Source organism: Chamaea fasciata, unplaced genomic scaffold (genome assembly GCF_029207755.1).
Source record: "Chamaea fasciata isolate MVZ Bird 193981 ecotype frontalis unplaced genomic scaffold, bChaFas1.0.hap1 SCAF_15, whole genome shotgun sequence".
Taxonomy (NCBI): Eukaryota; Metazoa; Chordata; class Aves; order Passeriformes; family Sylviidae; genus Chamaea; species Chamaea fasciata.
The window spans coordinates 8,525,038-8,542,578 of NW_027094100.1; the positions used below are offsets into that span (position 1 = coordinate 8,525,038).

The 17,541-nt window shown below is 46.0% G+C and overlaps 1 protein-coding gene across 1 annotated transcript in view; it reads right to left on the bottom strand.

The window, feature by feature from the left end:
- COL23A1 (collagen type XXIII alpha 1 chain) overlaps positions 1 to 17,541 on the bottom strand; it is a 176,926-nt gene that overhangs the window by 20,842 nt on the left and 138,543 nt on the right. Inside the window, exons 6-8 of the mRNA XM_066196874.1 lie at positions 5,733 to 5,759; positions 3,871 to 3,897; positions 3,185 to 3,211 (exon numbers count right to left, since the gene is read on the bottom strand). Coding sequence (XP_066052971.1) covers positions 3,185 to 3,211; positions 3,871 to 3,897; positions 5,733 to 5,759 — 81 coding nt within the window. The remainder of the gene's footprint in view (positions 1 to 3,184; positions 3,212 to 3,870; positions 3,898 to 5,732; positions 5,760 to 17,541) is intronic.

Consider the following 17,541-nt stretch of genomic DNA (forward strand, 5'->3'; position numbering starts at 1 on the left):
TAATTTTAAACAGCCCCTGTTACAGATGGGCCCATGAGAGGTGAACAGCCCTGAGGGGTATCAAAGAGAGAGACACCATCCCTGGTTCAAGAAACATCCAGGCTGTAGATAGCCAGGCTCCAGGAGAGGAGTTAAGTGTGATGGAGTAACATACTCCTCCATAATTCCCAAAGCATCTGGTTGCAAGGCACTGGGCTAACAGGCTGCTGGGTCTGATCCCGTGTAGCAATGGAATATTGGAACACAGAAGCCTTGAACATTGGAAATTTCCAGCTTTAGAGTCCTTGATGTAGTCATTTCACCATAACACTCCAAAGTAAGCAAATAATAAAAGTATCCATAGGTGCCTGTTGACTGCCACTGAGAGCTCTGCAGGATGCTTCCTGTGCTGAGCTTTTCTCTGCAGAGCGAGCTTGGCAAGCAGTTATAATTTGGCAGCAAATAAGGGAAAAAAGCCCCTTTTCTGTCTGCACTGAGTTGTAGAGCTGGTTCAGCCACACCAGTGTTTGGCCCCCAGCAGCTCCAGGTCCAGGAGATGCTGGAGCCATCTCCATCAGCACTGGCCATGGGCAGGCATGTGCCACGTGGGCCACTGCAGACAAGAGCATTTCTCTCACCAGCTGAAGCTCATTTTCTCCCTCTGGAGAGCAAAGCTGGTGCTGCTGCCACAGGCGCTGTGCATCCGCTGCCCCAGATGTGCAGAGATTCCTCAACCCCATCATTTGTCTGAACATCTCATCTGTCAGTACGAACAAGATCACCCAGCTAAGTTCATAAATCCAGAGCAGTTGGCCCAGTGCCGGCTCAGGGAGCAAGTCAGGCTGATAAAACCAGTCCTTCCCAGGGGTGCAGCAATGTATTTGATTGTGAGAGGGAAGCATAGGCGCAAATACCAGGGCACAGCTGTCCCAACCTTGACAGCACCCTACTTCAACTCCCTCTATCCTCCCAAGAGCAGAGGGCACCTGTTATTGATTTCTCCCTGTCAACACATTTCCATGCATTCTGTCAGTACATTTGGGCACATTTCTTCCCCATCCTGAGCAGGTGAGGCTGCATAGCATCCTCCCTCATGCTGCTTACAAGGAGCATTCAGTGATGAAGATGACCCAAGGTCATCTCCTTCCTCAGCTTTCCAAAATCACCCTCCAGCATCTGCCACCAGGCACACTCCCACGTGTAATAATCTCTGGTTTTGTCCACCCTGGTGGCAGGTGTTTATTACAGAACAGGAAGCAGTACAGACATGAACATATGCAGTAGCTAATCCCCAATTGCCATCACCTCACTCCCACCACAGACAGTTCCTCCAAAGCCATCCCAAGGATTATTCTCTTTTAATCCATCATTCCTAATGATAGTGTTTCAGTGTTCAATGACACACTCTATCCTCATTCCATCACCCATGGACATGACCATTTACAAGGAACAGGGCACTGGATATAGTCCTAGTTATTTATCTTCCCATTGATGCAGTGAGTTGCATTGACGCATCTTTCAAAATCAGCTAAACAAAGCCACCACTGAAACTTGAGGAATAAGATAGATTAAATTCAGAAATAAAAAGTAATCTAGACCAGATGGTATTAAGAAGTTTGGCCTCCTATTCACAACCCTGAGTGTCTGGAGACATAAAGGGAGCTATTTTCAAAGCCAGGCACCTGTTTTTAGGTCTACTTGTACATGGTTCTGCCAGGCTTTTCTCTCTTTCCTCCCAAATTGTTTTTGAGCCTTTTCTGATTGTTCTGCAAAAAGTCATAAATAAATCAAAAACTGAAGCAAAATCTGGACAAATGCAGGTTGGGACAAAATATGCCCCCAAAACCCAGCACATTTTTCTTGGCAGATGAAAACAAAGGACAAGTGTTACCTTGAGAGTTGGTACCTGCCCTGCAAGTCCAGACAGAGCCTGTCCCAGAGCATCTCCTGCAGCAGGAGGTGAGTTCCACAGCACGTGGCAGCACAGAGCCTTTGGAGCCTGAGCAGTACCTCTGGCATTCCTGCCCCAAAGTCACCAGCCCCAAAGTCACCCACAGCCCTGGCCCAGAAGTGAAAACTCTTGTCCCTGGGCTGCTGAATCACCTCTTAAAGCCTCTTCTGAGAACGTGGGTGGGCACTTGGTCTAAGTGAGACCTTACACTGAGCCCCTCCTTCGCCACACAGGCCGTAAATCTGTCTGAGAAATTTTAGGGGCTCTCTGAGCACCAGGGTGACATTTCCAAACACACCCAAGGCAGTTGGGAGCCGCTTCAGAATATGACACTGACTTCACAAAGTGATTTTACAACCTCTGGGGGAAAGAAGAAAAATGTCTCTGAGGCATCTCTACTCAACATTAACCACTGAGGTGCTGGTTATGTTTCCAGCAATGACATCTAACCCAGGTCAGCCAACTCTTGAGTGCCAGCTCCAAATCCAGCCTCCTGCTGGAGGTACACCAGGATTCCAACACATCCCCACAATGGGGTTTCCAGCAGGTGCCTGGAAAATACCTCTGCAACAGAGCCCACACCTCATGGTGAAACCTCTCATTTCATCCCCAACATGGCCCAACATCCCCCTTGTGTCTCCTGGAGACCTGTCCTAATTTACTTTAGTAAATCTCAACTTTATGCAGCTCCATGAGAGAAAATGTAATGAAATTCCATTTATTTCTGTATGCTATAGCCAAAAGAGTTTTCCCTCATCATACAGTTCCCTTAAACCCTTTATTTTCAAAGGTAGCCTGGATATCACCTGGATGTCATCCTGCTCCTAGGTGGGGAGCTCAACAAGGGAGGAGGAATGTTCCATCCTGCCCAACTCTGTGCTGGACCTCTCCTTGGGACACCAGATCCCACCCCTACATACTGCTGCTCTAATGCCAACAAAAAAGGAGCACAGCCGCAAGAGAAACTTCTAGAGAAACATGGAGTCTGTCTCTGACACTGGAAGAGGAAATCAGGGATGAGAAAGTTCAGTAGAAGCAAAACCCGTCATGAGGTACCCAAAGATCTTTGACTCTTTTTTTCCTCATGGCTAAAGTTAGGAAAACCACCGCCACAAAGAACTCCAGAGGCAAAATTAAACATTTCCACAACTGTTACCATACTGTTTGCAGAAAAGCTGCACAAAGCTTTGTTTTGTGCAGTGACTAAACCCAACCAGATTTTAGAATAAATCAAGGTGCTGTGTCACTACTTACCCTTGGGCCGATGTCTCCTGATTCCCCCTGCAAATCAGGGAAAACAGCAAAGGGTCAGAGTTCAAATCTCAGCCCTGAAGGACTGAGCACAGGGTCAGCTGGACATGGGCACAGCACACAAGGGAAGTGTCAAGAGTCCTATTGCTTAATGTATTTAAAATGAGGGAGGAGATGGTTTTGAGACAACACAATAGGAAAAGATTCTGCCCTGGCAGGCAATGAAACAGATAATAAATCAGAAATAACAGTTTGTTTCCAACTCTAAGGCTCTCCTAGCAACTGCTTATGTCCTTCACATGTGAAAATTAACTTCACTTTCAGTAATGACCTTCTTTGGCTCCTCTGATTGCACGGGTGTCATGCAAACAGAGTGATGGAGCTCAGATCTCTTGGAGGAATGAAAGGAGTTTTATGCCACTCTCATCATCCTTAGTGGCTTACCAGAACCCCATAGCATGGATGAGCTTTAAGACCACACTTGGTCCCCCAACTTTTTTTGCAAATTCTTCCTGCCCTCCCCTTCCTGGAGCTTTTCCAAGACCAATGTGAGAACCCACTCTCACAGCTTCACATCCCAACAAAACCCAGCTGGGTTATTGGGGCAACCTGAACTTGAAAGAATTACAACAACAGGAGAATATACAGGAACTGCTTCCCCAAAATTCACATGTTAATGCAGCCTTTACCTTTTCCCCTTTTGGTCCTGGAGGTCCCTGGAAATACATAAGAAGAGTCCAAGTTAAGGAACAGCAGAAACACCAATGGGCATGACATTAAAACCAAGTAAATCACATTCATCAATTCACAAACCTGAGCCACACTCTCTAGTACTCTAAGGAATACATGCTACTGTTTTAAGTTGTGCAGTGCTTGACAAGAGCAGCATTTTAGCAAAAAGCACCCCCAAGGTCCTGCCTGCTCCTGCCAGGACAGAGCATGGAGAAGGACCAGAGCAGGGCAGGCAGTGTGAGAGCAGCTCACCAACACGTGACTCTAAATAGATGCAAAAGATATCTTGAGGTATTAAATCACTTCTAGAAAAAACACATGCTCAGTATATCATTACAACAATTATACATCTGTTTGAAATAAACAAGGAGGACGGGCTGCTTTCTTTGGCCTATTTGTTGAAGGCATCGTTCATCTTCCCTCTGAGCAGCTGTAGGACAGGCAGAGACACTGCAGCCCCAGAGAGAACCCGAGAGCAACACTTTGATGTGTCTGCTCTGCATTTGCCTTCCAGCACAGAAAAGTGCCAAATCTTGGTACCAGTGCACAGTGTGTGCTGAAGTGGGACCCAGTGGGGGAAGGTCAGCAGAGAGGCCGGCGGCAGCAGCATCTGCGTTCCCATGCAGCCTCCCTCCTGCTGTTTTCCTCTGAGCAAGGCTGCTGGCCTCTCACTGTCATGGAAGAGATCATGAACAGTCTGTTTTGAGTGTGGCAGTGTGATAAGTTTGCTTTGTCACTGAGATTTCTTTCCCCTGCCTCTCACTTGGGGTCTCACGCCTGCCCGGCAGTGGCACCCCAGCCTGGGGCTGCAGGGCTGTGCTTCGGGGTCTGACTGCACTCCCAGCAGGAGGGTTTGTTAATGAAAGCCAAGCCCTGAGCACCAGGCTGGGAGCCTGCCCTTCCTTCTTTTCTTGTCTAATGCTTTATTTCTAGATTTTATTCACATTTGTTATCCTCAGGGTTAGGATAAAAACCAACCACAGCAATGCAGGGCTGTAACAACACACTCCCTAACTGGATAGAAATAAGTGTCTGGAGTAGCTTTTCAATTGCAAAGACTGAATGACTTTTACCCTCTTTGAAATCCCACTTGGTTTAGGACCAGAATTTAAAAAGATTTCATATGGGGCCCTCTAGTGAAGGTGGTGGAAGAGAATGGGGTTTGGAGATAAAATACGGAGCTGTGACCTTCTGTAGGAACCATTCAGTGAAAGGAATCAGAGCTGGCTAGAGTTCAATTAGCATAAAAATAAAAAAGTCTGTGTTTCTAGAAAAGAATGAAGCACCTGAATATCCAAAGGGCTTCCAAGCAAAAATGAAGTCAAGAAAACAGCTCATAAATTAATCCAGTCTGTTCCAAAAAATATTTCATGGAGACTTGACACCCTCAAGCAGTTCCCAGCTCAGGTCCTTTGGAGGAAAATGGAACCCGCTTTGGGATCAATTATTTTTATGGTATCACCCTGTAGTGCCAGAAGCACACAACCAAGATCACTGACTTTGCTCTTCGAATGTGCTACTGGAGTTTAATCCCCAAATTTGGCCCGATGCCCATCTGCAGTCTGTGCTCGCTGAGCTGGCACAGGAGGGGAAGAGGCAGCTGAGATGAGCTGACAGGTAGAGAAAAGTTCACCTCCAGCTCTGCTGGCCAATCCTGGCTCAGAATTCCAACTTGCATGGAACAATTTTCCCAAGTACAATCGTCCCTCCTGAACAGTTATATATGTAGCAATAAATGACTAATAGTTGAGATACTGCCTATTTATCGTGGAGCAGCATGAACAAAGACATGTTATATTTGGCACTTAGTGCTACTTACTGGTTTGCCATCCAAGCCAAGAGGCCCCTGAAAAATGAAGGGAAAGAGAGTATTATTAAAAAAAAACCCCAACAATTTCAAACATAGCACTATCAGGCATGCTCTGAAAGAGACTCTACTTACGTACAGTACAATCTTTGGCTATGATTCTATGATTTACCTAATCCTCCATCCATGCAATCCAGCAGGAAGGTTTCACAGAGGTACAGTAAGAGGCATCAAACAATTTGCCGAGTGTGAAGGAGCGTGAAAGGAAGCGACAGAATTAGTGACAGGGATAAGGTGGCACTGCTCTGGCACTTTGCCTGGGACTCCCTGAGGTCTTGAAAGTCAAAACCAGCAGCAGTAAAACATGCCTGATTTGGTTAAACTGAGCAGGTCCATGAGTGATTCACATCAAGCTTGGATCTGAACCATTTATTTTTGCAAAAGCACTGAGTTATCCCAGTTCTTCCTCAGGTCTCCTGTTTCTAGGGTTGCTGCATCAATATGGAAAATGGTGAATTCCCCAGTGTTTCTGGCACTTAAGCCCTTAATTAACACCAAACCACTGAATGTGTTGGGCCAGAGGAAACATTGATTTTGATAAGGGATGTGGGGAGGGAGGAAGCAGAGGTGCTCTAAAGCCAAAGCTGTCCCCATCATCAGCTGGAGCTGGTGCTTTTGGGGACAAAGTGACACACAAGTTACTGTAAATCCACTGCCTGTGGCAAATGCAAGGGTTCCATCTGCAAAGCTGCACCTTGGGATCAGCTCCCACTCCCTCCTACACATAAATACACATAAAGCAGTTGTGTCTGTTAATGCAAAGGCTTGCAGGTCACAGGCAAACTAACCTGACACCTCCTCTATACTTTATCTCACCTCAATTCCTTAGATTCTAAAAGTTGGGAATGGCATCGGGTTCACAGAACTTCTTTCCCAAAACTATGGTTGTTTGAGGTGATTCCTCTGAAGCTCCTGATGCAACTCCCTGACTGCCAGAGGATCAGCTGTGGGATCTGAGCAGAGAACTGGCAGCACATTCAACTTCTTGGAGGAGTAGAAGTCCCAGAATTATTATTTTTTTTAAAATATAAAATGCCAGTTCTTCAGCTTTTAGCTATTCTTGTATCAGTCCACAAAGAGACATCCAGAAGCAAAAACAATGGCCTATTCAGAAGATGTTTGAGGGAAAGCATTTAATGCTTGAGAGAGACAATATCCATCGGGGTTCCAAAGGGGCTCTTGGCCAGCCACAGCACTGAATGGACAAGACTAACACAGACTTCTAAATGTCTTGTTAGTCTGGGCTGGAGATTTAATTGACTCTACTCTACCTGCCCAGCCAAATGTCTGTGTCAGCAAGGCAGGGTTCCCAAGAGCAGCCAGGAGATTTCATGGGTGGAACAGAGAGAACATCTGAAATCTGGGCGGCCTGACTTGACTGCCTGCAGATCTCAGGAGTGTCCATATGTTGAGATTGTTATTGTCTTCTATTTGACTTCTCCTCCATGTAATTTTAATTAAAGATGAAGCAATCTCTAATTTATTTGATGAACAAGGAGTGGGGCAACAAGTAACCCTCTATTCCCCACTTAAAACCAATCTCTATAGAAGTTTTCACTCTGGGGAGACAAAAATTACTTCTGCCTTAACAACCAGGAAAAAAGTATGAAAAAGAGAACTTTTCTCCTTGGACATTCCAAGCAATAGAAAGAATCCCAGTGGCTTTAGGCTCTGCTTTTTGCACAGGGAACCATTTCACTTGTCCCTTCACTCATTCTTGATCACAGTCCTTTGCTCTAAATCACACACACAGTGGTCACAATTCAGATAACTCATTACTCAGTACATCAAGAGGGGGTGAACTTCCTAGGACAAACCCAATGCTTTAAAGACGGTAGAGGAAAAATTCAATCAATTTTCCCCAAAATATAGTTCTGACCAAAACCATCACGACACGGGCTAAGTGGGACAAAAATCTGTCAATCATAGGTGCTTCAAAGAAGACCACACTCTTGGGGTCCCAGATGACCCTAGAGGCCCCTCCCAGCTGGTAACCAACTCACATCTCATTTTCTGACCACACACCAGTGAGGACCAGCTGCATTCAGTGCCCGGCCAAACCAGCTCTGTAGGACACCCTCCCCCATTTGAAAAGAAAAATTGTTGCTGTCAGTTTTGCAAAGAAAATACATCTGCAACATCTGTCTGGAGCCCACAGGTTGGTGGAGCAGGAGGAGCTGGGTTAGTGGGGAGAGCTGGTGACACGGAGCAGGGGTGAGTGATAATTGCAATTACACGCCTTGGTTTCACCCCTCATGAAGAGTAACACAGGCACAGGTTTTCCTGTAGGAATAATGATCCATGGGGATCCAATGGTACATCTCACTTTGCCATCACCTGGGTGAGGGCACTATTTATAAATGTAATATATTTTATGGTATACATCGATGATCTATTATTTAATAACATACAATTATACCTCGATGCTGAGAATGCAGACATGGGTCAGATAAGATGTTGAAGCTTGAGCAGAGCATGTTACTATATCATGCAGCCTTGATGCATGCCTTGGTTTTCCCACACATTTCGATTTCAGACTAAGGGGCCTCATTCAGATGCATTTTAAAACAAATTCTGATGTGTTTTTCATTTTGTTTCACAGTAGAAGCTCAGAAGTCTTGAGCTATAGCACCAAAATGCCACCTCTCATTGCAAAAATGAGATTCACCTCATTGCTGAGGTCAGCTGAAGGCTTGAGAACAGTTTTGGGCTCACGCAAGAGGGATGATGTGGAGCTTGTAAGCTCTGGTTCACATGCAAAAGCTTTTCCTGCAATAAATAACAAGCATTTTCCACGTCCATCCCACTGGCTCAGAGCAAGCCAAGGTGCCAGCCTGCCTACCTGGCCCTCTGCCGTCCCCCTCCAGTGCCCTCACTGCTGCTGGCAGGGATGGACTTGCTCTTAAAGCATTACAGGAATTTTAAGGGGGGAAAATATCTAGTGAAAACAAAGCCAGAGATTGTTAAGAGGACAATCCTTCTGAGTTGGGAAATCTTCTCTCATGGTTATTTTTAATGTTTCCTGCTCTGATAAAAATTAGCACAGGGGTCGGAAGGAACCCTGCAGTCAAATTTTGACAGATTCAAAGGGCTGCCTTTCCATCTCTGTCTCTGTGGTTTCAAAAAAGGGTAGAATCTTATATTTCAAGGAATGAAGAAAAGAGCATGACAACATTTTAGTGCTCTTGCAAAGGGCCCTGGGTCATCTGCAGCACAGGCAGGGAACAGGGACCATCCCTTCCTATAGGCCACACTGTAAATCCTCACAGGAGGGACAGTGTCTGCTGGCCATGTGGTTCCTCAGCACATTTTTGTGTGAGAAGAAAGCTCTGGCAAAAGCTGTAGCCAAGCACGCCCTGCCAGGCCCATCACAAGGAAAGTGGAGGAAGACAGCCAGGTCGCTGTGGCTGCTCCCAGCTTCCCAGCCGAAGGGAAAGGGGAGAAAAGGGACTGAGAAACAAAAAATGAACTGTGAGTCCTCTAAATACCAGCTGAGAATCATTGGCACTGAATGTGAATAAACTGAGTCCGAGAGACTTGCTCTGGGATGTCACCTCATCCCCAGTTACTGCTACTCCTCCTCCCTCCCTGAAGTCCTCAGTGCAGAAGGATCAGAAACCCTTACAAAATAATAAATTTCTCCTCCATACAATACCACTGCTGCTGCACTAATCATTTGTCCTTTCAAATGCATTTAAATTATTGCATTGAAACGCATGATTTAATTTTTTATGATTTATGGTTTATTTTTTTCTCATTATTATTCATAATGCTAAATAAATTTATTACTGCATTTAAGAACTTGTGGAGTATGAAGCTGATCATACAAGGAAATACCCCAAGCACACACCACTCACTGCTGTGAGCTGGGAGGAGTCCTGGGCAGGAGGTTCCTCCTTCATCAGCCTTGACTTCTGGGTCCTTGGCGTGAGACCCCGAAATCCTATCAGTCTGCAGCATGACAAAAGATTTGAAACATTCCTACAAGAAGCTGTCACGTTTAGGCATTAAGATATATCACAATAGTTTCATGTTTAACTTCATATATAGCATGGAGGGCCTCACTGCAATGGGATGGGGTTGCTGCACACGGGATCAGCGCTGCACTTGAATATTGTTTTTTTAAGGAATGAACATGATTATCGACAAACCTTTGCAAACAGATTTCTTTTTCTTTGTTTGAAAAAGGCTATTTCAGTATTGTCCAACACAAATTCCCCATTTGCTCCATGACTACGTGAAAACTGGAAACCCACTTTTCCATTACTAGATGATAGTTTTTTGCATCTTAAAAAAAAAAAAACCCAAACCCAAGCAGCTTCTCCAATTTTCTTACAAGCACTAAACAGCAATGTTGATGAGACTTGATTATTTTTTAATCCTTGCAAGACTAATTGTTTCCATTTGGAAACAATTTACAAAAGCAAGCTGCATCCTGCATGGCCTGGGAGCCAGGCTGTCCCTGTTCAGCTAGAAAACCCCATTTCTTTTTACAAGGAAGGACATTTAGGGGTTGCCCAAAGACTAATCCCCCTGCATGTAACATCCTATTCCAGCCTTGTGGGAGATCCCAAAAGATGGGGCTGCTCTGGGCAGCGGGATGAGCCGAGTCCTCACTCACAGAGACCCCCAGCTGCAGCAACTCTCACCCCTCTCCCACATTTCTTTCCAAAAAGACCACCTGAGCACACCCCGGCAGTGCCCACACAGTCTGGCAGGGCTCAGCATCACCAAACCCTCCCAAGGCTCTGAAATACTTCTTCAGAGGGAGCCGTGTCCCACCGCCCGGGCTGCCGGCAATAAATTCCCCAGCAGAGGTGTCAGGTAAGCGATGCAGAGCAGCCTGGAAAGAGCCGAGCGTGTGTTAACAAGGCAACAAAAAACCCCCACCAGACCTTCGCTCTGTTCCAAAAAATCTGTCCACTGACTGCTGGGAGGCCTCTGCCCATTCTTTGATGGAAATGGAGCAGAAAGGAGCAGTAATTTGCTAAAAACTTCACCCGTAATGCAAACCAGACGGCTCTGCAAGGGAGCAGCCACCTCGGCGGCCGGGCCGGCCCCGCCGGGCATCCGGCGGCCGCGCAGGGCCAGCCTCTGCAGGGAGAGCCCTCCTCCCTTCCGCAGGGCACCAACGCTCCCAGCACTCCTGACAGCCTTGGGAAAGAAAGAAACAAACTGACAAAACCAGAAAAAACAAACCCGAGCTCTATCCTCAGAAAGCTTTTGGGGCGGCACTGGGCTCTGCCCGCTCTTCAGCCCCTCCTTTGCGTCGCTAGCCTGAGCTCACCAGAGGGCTTCGACTGCCAGCTGTCTTCCAGACATGGCAACCACATTCTGCAGGGTTTCAAATGAGATAAAGGACCTTTTTCCCTGCAGGAGCTGCCTCCTCTTTAACCACAAGATGTGCCGACTTGTGTCTGTGCACAGAGCTTCCTCTTTGTTTTGGATGTCTTCTCAAAGATGCTCAAGAAAAACGTCTGGACTCAAATCTAACACTGGCTGGTCCAAAGGGGTGGAAAACAAAGACGGTTGGAGCTGCAGAGGACACTGCTAGGGTTTTTGAGGAAGGTCACTTGGAGATACCAAAATAGAGCCAGTTTGTTCACTTCTCCCAGCACAGACTGCTGTGGTCCCTGGGCAGACATGCCAGATCACCATTTCAGAGGCAAGAACTCACTCATCTGTTCATCACATTGCATCAGTTTTCTTCCAAAACAGCAAAGTACTCTTATGGAAGAAAGAGTCCCCCAACTTCCCCCAAATTTCTGAGGCTTAGATGAGTTCCATGTGTTCTGTGCAACTGCTTTCTTCAAGCATTTGATGTCCAGTTGGGCTTTGGATATATTTTTTTGATATCCACTTACGAGAGAGGTGATGGCCTCTGAGTTGGGAATGTAATTTTTAAGTAGGTAAGTAGTTTTGGAAGAATGTTGGCGTTACAAGCAAGCACTTCAGCAGCTTCCTGCCTTTATAGTCTTTCCACACCAGTGTTCTTGACAGCTTCTGTTTGGATTACCTCTCCTTGGTGGTTAATGAGAAAACTTCTTGGTTTTCTCAGTGTTGCTCTGCCTAGACACCAAGCCTCTGTACCACAGGGCTGGACCCAAATGTACTGGAAACAGAGAAGCAGATCCACCAGCTGCACTCAGCATTCAAAGCAGGAAACCAGAGGAAAAGCTGCATGAGAAGCCAGAAACCAAACCTCTGCCCTGCCAGTGCAATTTGGGCTGCACAGTTCTCCTTGCCATTGCTGTCAGCAACTTCACCAGGCCCTCTCCTCTCCCTATCCAGAACCACTGGAATCACAGAGGATAAACAAATACATCTGCAATTCCTCTACTGGGTGGGATATAAGACAACCTTTTATTATCCCTGTGGAAGAATTACCTCTAAATCAAAAGGAAAATAATCTCCTGCCATGAAGAACTGGTCTTCACAAAATCATTGTTGCTTCCACATCAGAGAGCCAGCAAATGGATGTAGCAGGAAAACATGCTGGATCTGCTTTCCCTGTTTAAAGAGGGTTTTCCCTCTAGGCAAATGATTATGTGAATTGGCCACAAAACTGATATTAAAATAAAATGAAAAAGACTGGAACTACAAAGTTTGCCTTGTAAAATGAATGTTTGTTACTTCTGTCTTTTGGGCTCTTACTGGAGAGGTATGTGTGCAAAAGACTTCACTCACAGGAGATATTCAGACTCCTTGAAGTCTGAATATTTACGAGTAAAACATGAGAACAAACACAGGACTGAAACCTAAATTACAGTTATGACCTTAATTAGCCTAGCTAAGACAACTAAATACCTCACCAACAGAAGCATTCATCACACCACACAGTGTTTAAAAGTATCCAAGTTTGCAATGCACAACCAGCCAAAACTACCATGCTACGGTACCAATGTTCTGGACACCACAGGCAACTGTGTCCATGCACGAGCTACCACCCAAGGTCTAGAAAGCAACAGCCTACTGCAAAAAATCGGGAAAATTTGGGATCCACACAGCCTATGAGGTCCAGCCACATAGCATGGCCTCCCAAACCTCACGTGGGATCTCTGGCAGCCCTCCTGAAGAGTTAAAATGCTGCCTGCTGCTCTGGTTTGCACACCACAGCTACACAGGGCTCCTCCAGCCACTCTCCCAGGCTGCACCTTGAGCACACCCAAGCAGCACTCTGAGGTAATTGCACAGGTGGAGGCAACTCATCAAGACATCAGGCAATTCAGTTTTAAGTTACTCCTCTTGTAAAAACAGTTTGTTATTAATGCCACATGTGGTTTGTTTTCTGGTGTTGCCATTTCCAAAACGCCTGGTTAAGTGCGTGCCTTGGAGCTTTCTGGTAAAAAAGGAACCACAATGGCACAGAGGAGCTGCCACCAGCAAGAGGCTAAGGCATGTGTTCCTCATTTCCCACACACCATCCTGTCTGCATTCATATTATATTTATGGGTCACACACAGAAAGCTTGCACAGACTTTCCCTAAGTTGACTACTAACTGAAATTCTTAATTGCTGAGGGGAGAAAACCCCAGACTCCACTGTTTATGGTCTAGAGCTGTAACCAAAGTCACTGTTCCAGTGCTTCACTGTGCTGGTTTTTATGTCAGGGAGCCATCTTCCCTTCTACACATGCTTCTTCAACCCCTCTCACAGACATCAGCCTAGAAAAACACATTTGGCTTTACTTTAAGTCTTGAAAATTAATCAAAACCAGAGTTTTGCCATCCTTACCAGTTGATTTCTGGCTTATATATTACTCCTGACTTCAGTAGATAGATCTGGATTTACAACACTGCAGCCAAAGGAAGATGTTAGCTCACTGTCCAAGGCACCCAAAAGAAAAGTTTCCGAAGATGCTGACCTGCTTAGCTCCAACACCTCCTTAGTGTGAGTTGGACAATAAATATGTTAGAATGGCCGGTGCAGGAGTGTTTCAATTCTGACAGAGCAATTATTCCCCAAAATTAAAAGCCAGCATTGAGCAATGTCTGTGTTGTGATTATTTTTTACCTTAAGTCCATTAATTGATTATACTTGTGCACTTACCTGTCATTAGAAAAGGACACTACTAGTCACAGAATCATGGAGTGGTTTGGGTGGGAAGGAACCTTAAAGACTGTCTAGGTCCAGCTCCTCTGCCATGGGCCAGGATGCCTTCCACTATCCCAGGTTGCTCCAAGCTCCATCCAACCTGCCCTTGAACACCTCCAGGAATGGGCACCCACAGCTTCTCTGGGCAACCTGTGCCAGGGCCTCCCCATTTTCACAAGAGAGAATTTCTTCCCAATAACCCCTCCCTCTGTCAGTGTGAAGCCATTCCCCTTGTCCTGTCACTCCAGGCCCAGCTCTCCTGTAGCTCCTTCAAGTACTACACGGCTGCAATTAGGATGCCCCAAAGCCTTCTCTTTTCCAGGCTGAAAGATCCCAATAATCTCAGTCTTTCCACATAGCAGAGGTTCTCCATTCCTCTGTTTATCCTGGTGGCCTGCTCTAGATGCCAACAGATCAATATCCTTCCTGTGCTGGGGACCACAGAGCTGGACACTCAATGCTGAATTATTTTCAGTAACAAGCTGCATTAGTTCTAAGCAGGCAGAGCATGATGCCTTTTCTCCCTGCCTTCCCAAAAGGTTCCCACTGCTGCAAGAGATGGGCAGGACGATGCCTGCAGTCTTCCAGGCAATGCACAAGTCATTAACAAAATTCAGGAGGCAAACATTATACACCGGAGGGACAAAACGAGTAACACACTGCTCAACTAAAAATAAATCTCAGTATTCTAAGGGAAATGCATAAAATAGGAGACAACCCTGTTTCATATCATACTTTTCTTCTGCAAAGCCTCTTCCCTGCTCTGCTTTCTATTAATGAAGACATGCACATGAAGTAATTCCCCTCATTAATCAACTTCATTCTTTTGGTGTCTTCCCACTTGAAGTGACAACCTTGCATTTGGGATGTCACATAGTTGTGTAGCTGAAACTGATTTTAGGGATGAGTAGTAGAGGCAGATGAAATTCTCAAGAAACAGAGACTTTGGCTTCAAAAGGCCTCTCCAGTAAATGAAGAAGAGAAGGGAATGGGTCCTGGTGAACCACAAAGGCAGCATCTCACTGGGAAAGAGGAGAAATATCATACAGGAGAACAACTGAGTAGTTTGAAGGCAAGTATAGAACTATTCCTGCATGAGGCAGAGAAAGAGATGGGGGAAAGACTGCTAAGAGCACTGCACAGCCATTGCTTAGAATCACAGAATCATTCAGGTTGCAAATGACCTCTAAGACCACCAAGTCCAATCATTAACCCAGCACTGCCAAGCACACCACTAAATCAAGAGCCACATCTTTTAAATCCCTCCAGGGACAGTAACTCTACATTTTCCCTGGGCAGCCTGGACCAAAGCTTCACAACCCTTCTAGTGAAGAAATGTTTAACTAATACCCAGTTAAACAGCTGTGTAATGCAGAGATTCTGCTGCTCTGAAAGGTCAGCCCAAAGCCTACTCGTAGCTCAGCTCTCCCATCTGCTCCTCATTTTCTCCTTTTCCTCCTGCCCAGATGCAGCTGCCTGCCCTGCTCACAAAAGCAGCCACAGCCTCAGTGCACCAGCCCTCTGCACAGCCAACCCCTCCCTTCCCTCCCAGCTTCACCAGCACAAATGACCCCAACATGCTGACAGCACATCAAGTGGAGGGGAACCACTCCACAGTGTGGATGCTCCGTGCCTCAGGAAGCACAGCCTGGGACACGTCCCAGGGGATCCCGGTCCCAGGGCCTGGTCCTGCCCAACAAGAAACACATTTCCATCATTGTGGTGGCTGCACATCTGCTTTTCCTCTGCTGCCCTCATGAAAACCTGAGCTGAAGGCAGCTGTGTGGCATCATGGCTCCTGCCTCACCACGGGCATCAGAAAGGCTTTTTCCCTTAACCCGCCCCCGGTGTCTAAAGTTAAACATTCTCTACAAAGTCTTTGTCCTTCTGTCAAATCTGGCTGAAATGGGCCAAGTTCAAATGTTACTGGGGAAAGAGAAGACAGATCCATACAGCCCTTACCCTGAAATTCAGGCTGAGGTATGTGCTGTGATCCACGATCATGTCAGGGATGTCAAAAACAAATGAAACGAGCAGAAGAGCAATAAATCCCGACATCCTTCATAGCTGTTAGGACATTAGTAGGATAGGCTATAGGATTAAAAATGAAAACTAAATCCTCTATGGCATTTCAAAAATAACAATAAACCTACAGAGGTTCATAAAGAAAAAAAAACGGTTTCTGCTGTAAACTTTTATTGCAAGCCCCAAATTTCTCTTAAGATGTTAAGTATAAAAACATTGAAATAATCTTAAAGAAGCTGTTTTCTCTCTCAGCTCCATTTCCAGAGCTCTGGATCACTTCATCCCTTTAAAGCTTCCTTTGCTTGTAGCTCAGTTATTAACTAGCAGCTCAAAGCACTGCTGGCTGAGGGATGCAAGTGTCACCACACACCACTTAATATCCATCTTCTACCTCTGCATTTTCACCACATCCACCCCCTGAAACAGCTCAGAGTTTATTTGATCACCCTAAAGGGAGCTAAATAAGTAAATTCATTTGAATATGCAACTGGATTTAATAAAACCTCTCCATATGCTTCTGCTGAATAATAGTCCCAAGCCTGCTTTATATTTAGTTTCCTCCTACATCTTGCTTTGGAAATACAACTATCCTCACCTCCTTATTAGATAAAGTTAATTAGTGCAGCCATAGCCATGTGGATGTAGTAATTCAGTGTTTGCTGGTTTCAAAGTTAGGACAAGACCAGCCCCACAGCTCACCTGGACTGCAGCTCCTGGGGGTAAGAGAGAGGAAGGAAAACCTTGTGGTGATGTAAATGCCATTTTCCCACTGCAGATGTGACAGCAGAGCTGTCATTCCCAGTTCCCAACAACATCCAGGGGTGGTGGAGCATCACCAAAATCCCTCTCCAGGAGCTGGGACAGGCAAGGTGCCAGGCTGCCCAAGGGGACAGTGGTGATGCTCTCCCCTAGGGAACAGTCCCTGTTTCCTCCCCGAGTTTCTGGTTTTCAGAGCTCTGCAGCTAAACCACATGAGTGAGAGAGGAGAAGGGACAAACCTGCCAAGGGCATTGCTAATCCAGCAGCATTTGCCACAGCCCACAAGGGCAAAAAGCCACCCTAAAACTGACAATAAACAGCCCGTTAGAGTGAAATTTCACATCTTAACTTCTAGTAAGTTAAACTCCTAATTTCCAACAGACTCCTGAGACATCTGTACAACCTCCTGGCTCCAGCATCTCCGGGGCTGCTGCAGGCAGGTGCCACCTGAGGGAGACAAACCCCTTCCCTGGACACAGAGCCCTGCTCGCTCACAGCCTCCCCTCACTTCATCTATCCTAATCATTTGGTGGAAGCCCAAGTACTTTCATGTCAGGGAAGCAAGGGCAACACAGGCTGGTTCAGCAAAATTAACCCCAGCTCCCACCTCTCCATATCTGGGGAAATGCTGCTGTCCTCCTCAGGGAGGATCACAGGGCTCCAGGGGAAGTGAAAACTGCAAATAGCTCTGGAATTCCCTTCCAATCCTCCTCTCTTGAGCTCCCTGACACACATAAAACTCAAGGGATGTTTCTATGGTTTCTGGGCACTCAAGGGGAACCAGGCCAGGGAACGTGGTGGTACAGACAAGCAGAGAGTTTTCCTAACACACTCATTCAGGAAAAAAAAACAAACAAAAACAAAACAAAACAAAACACCAAAA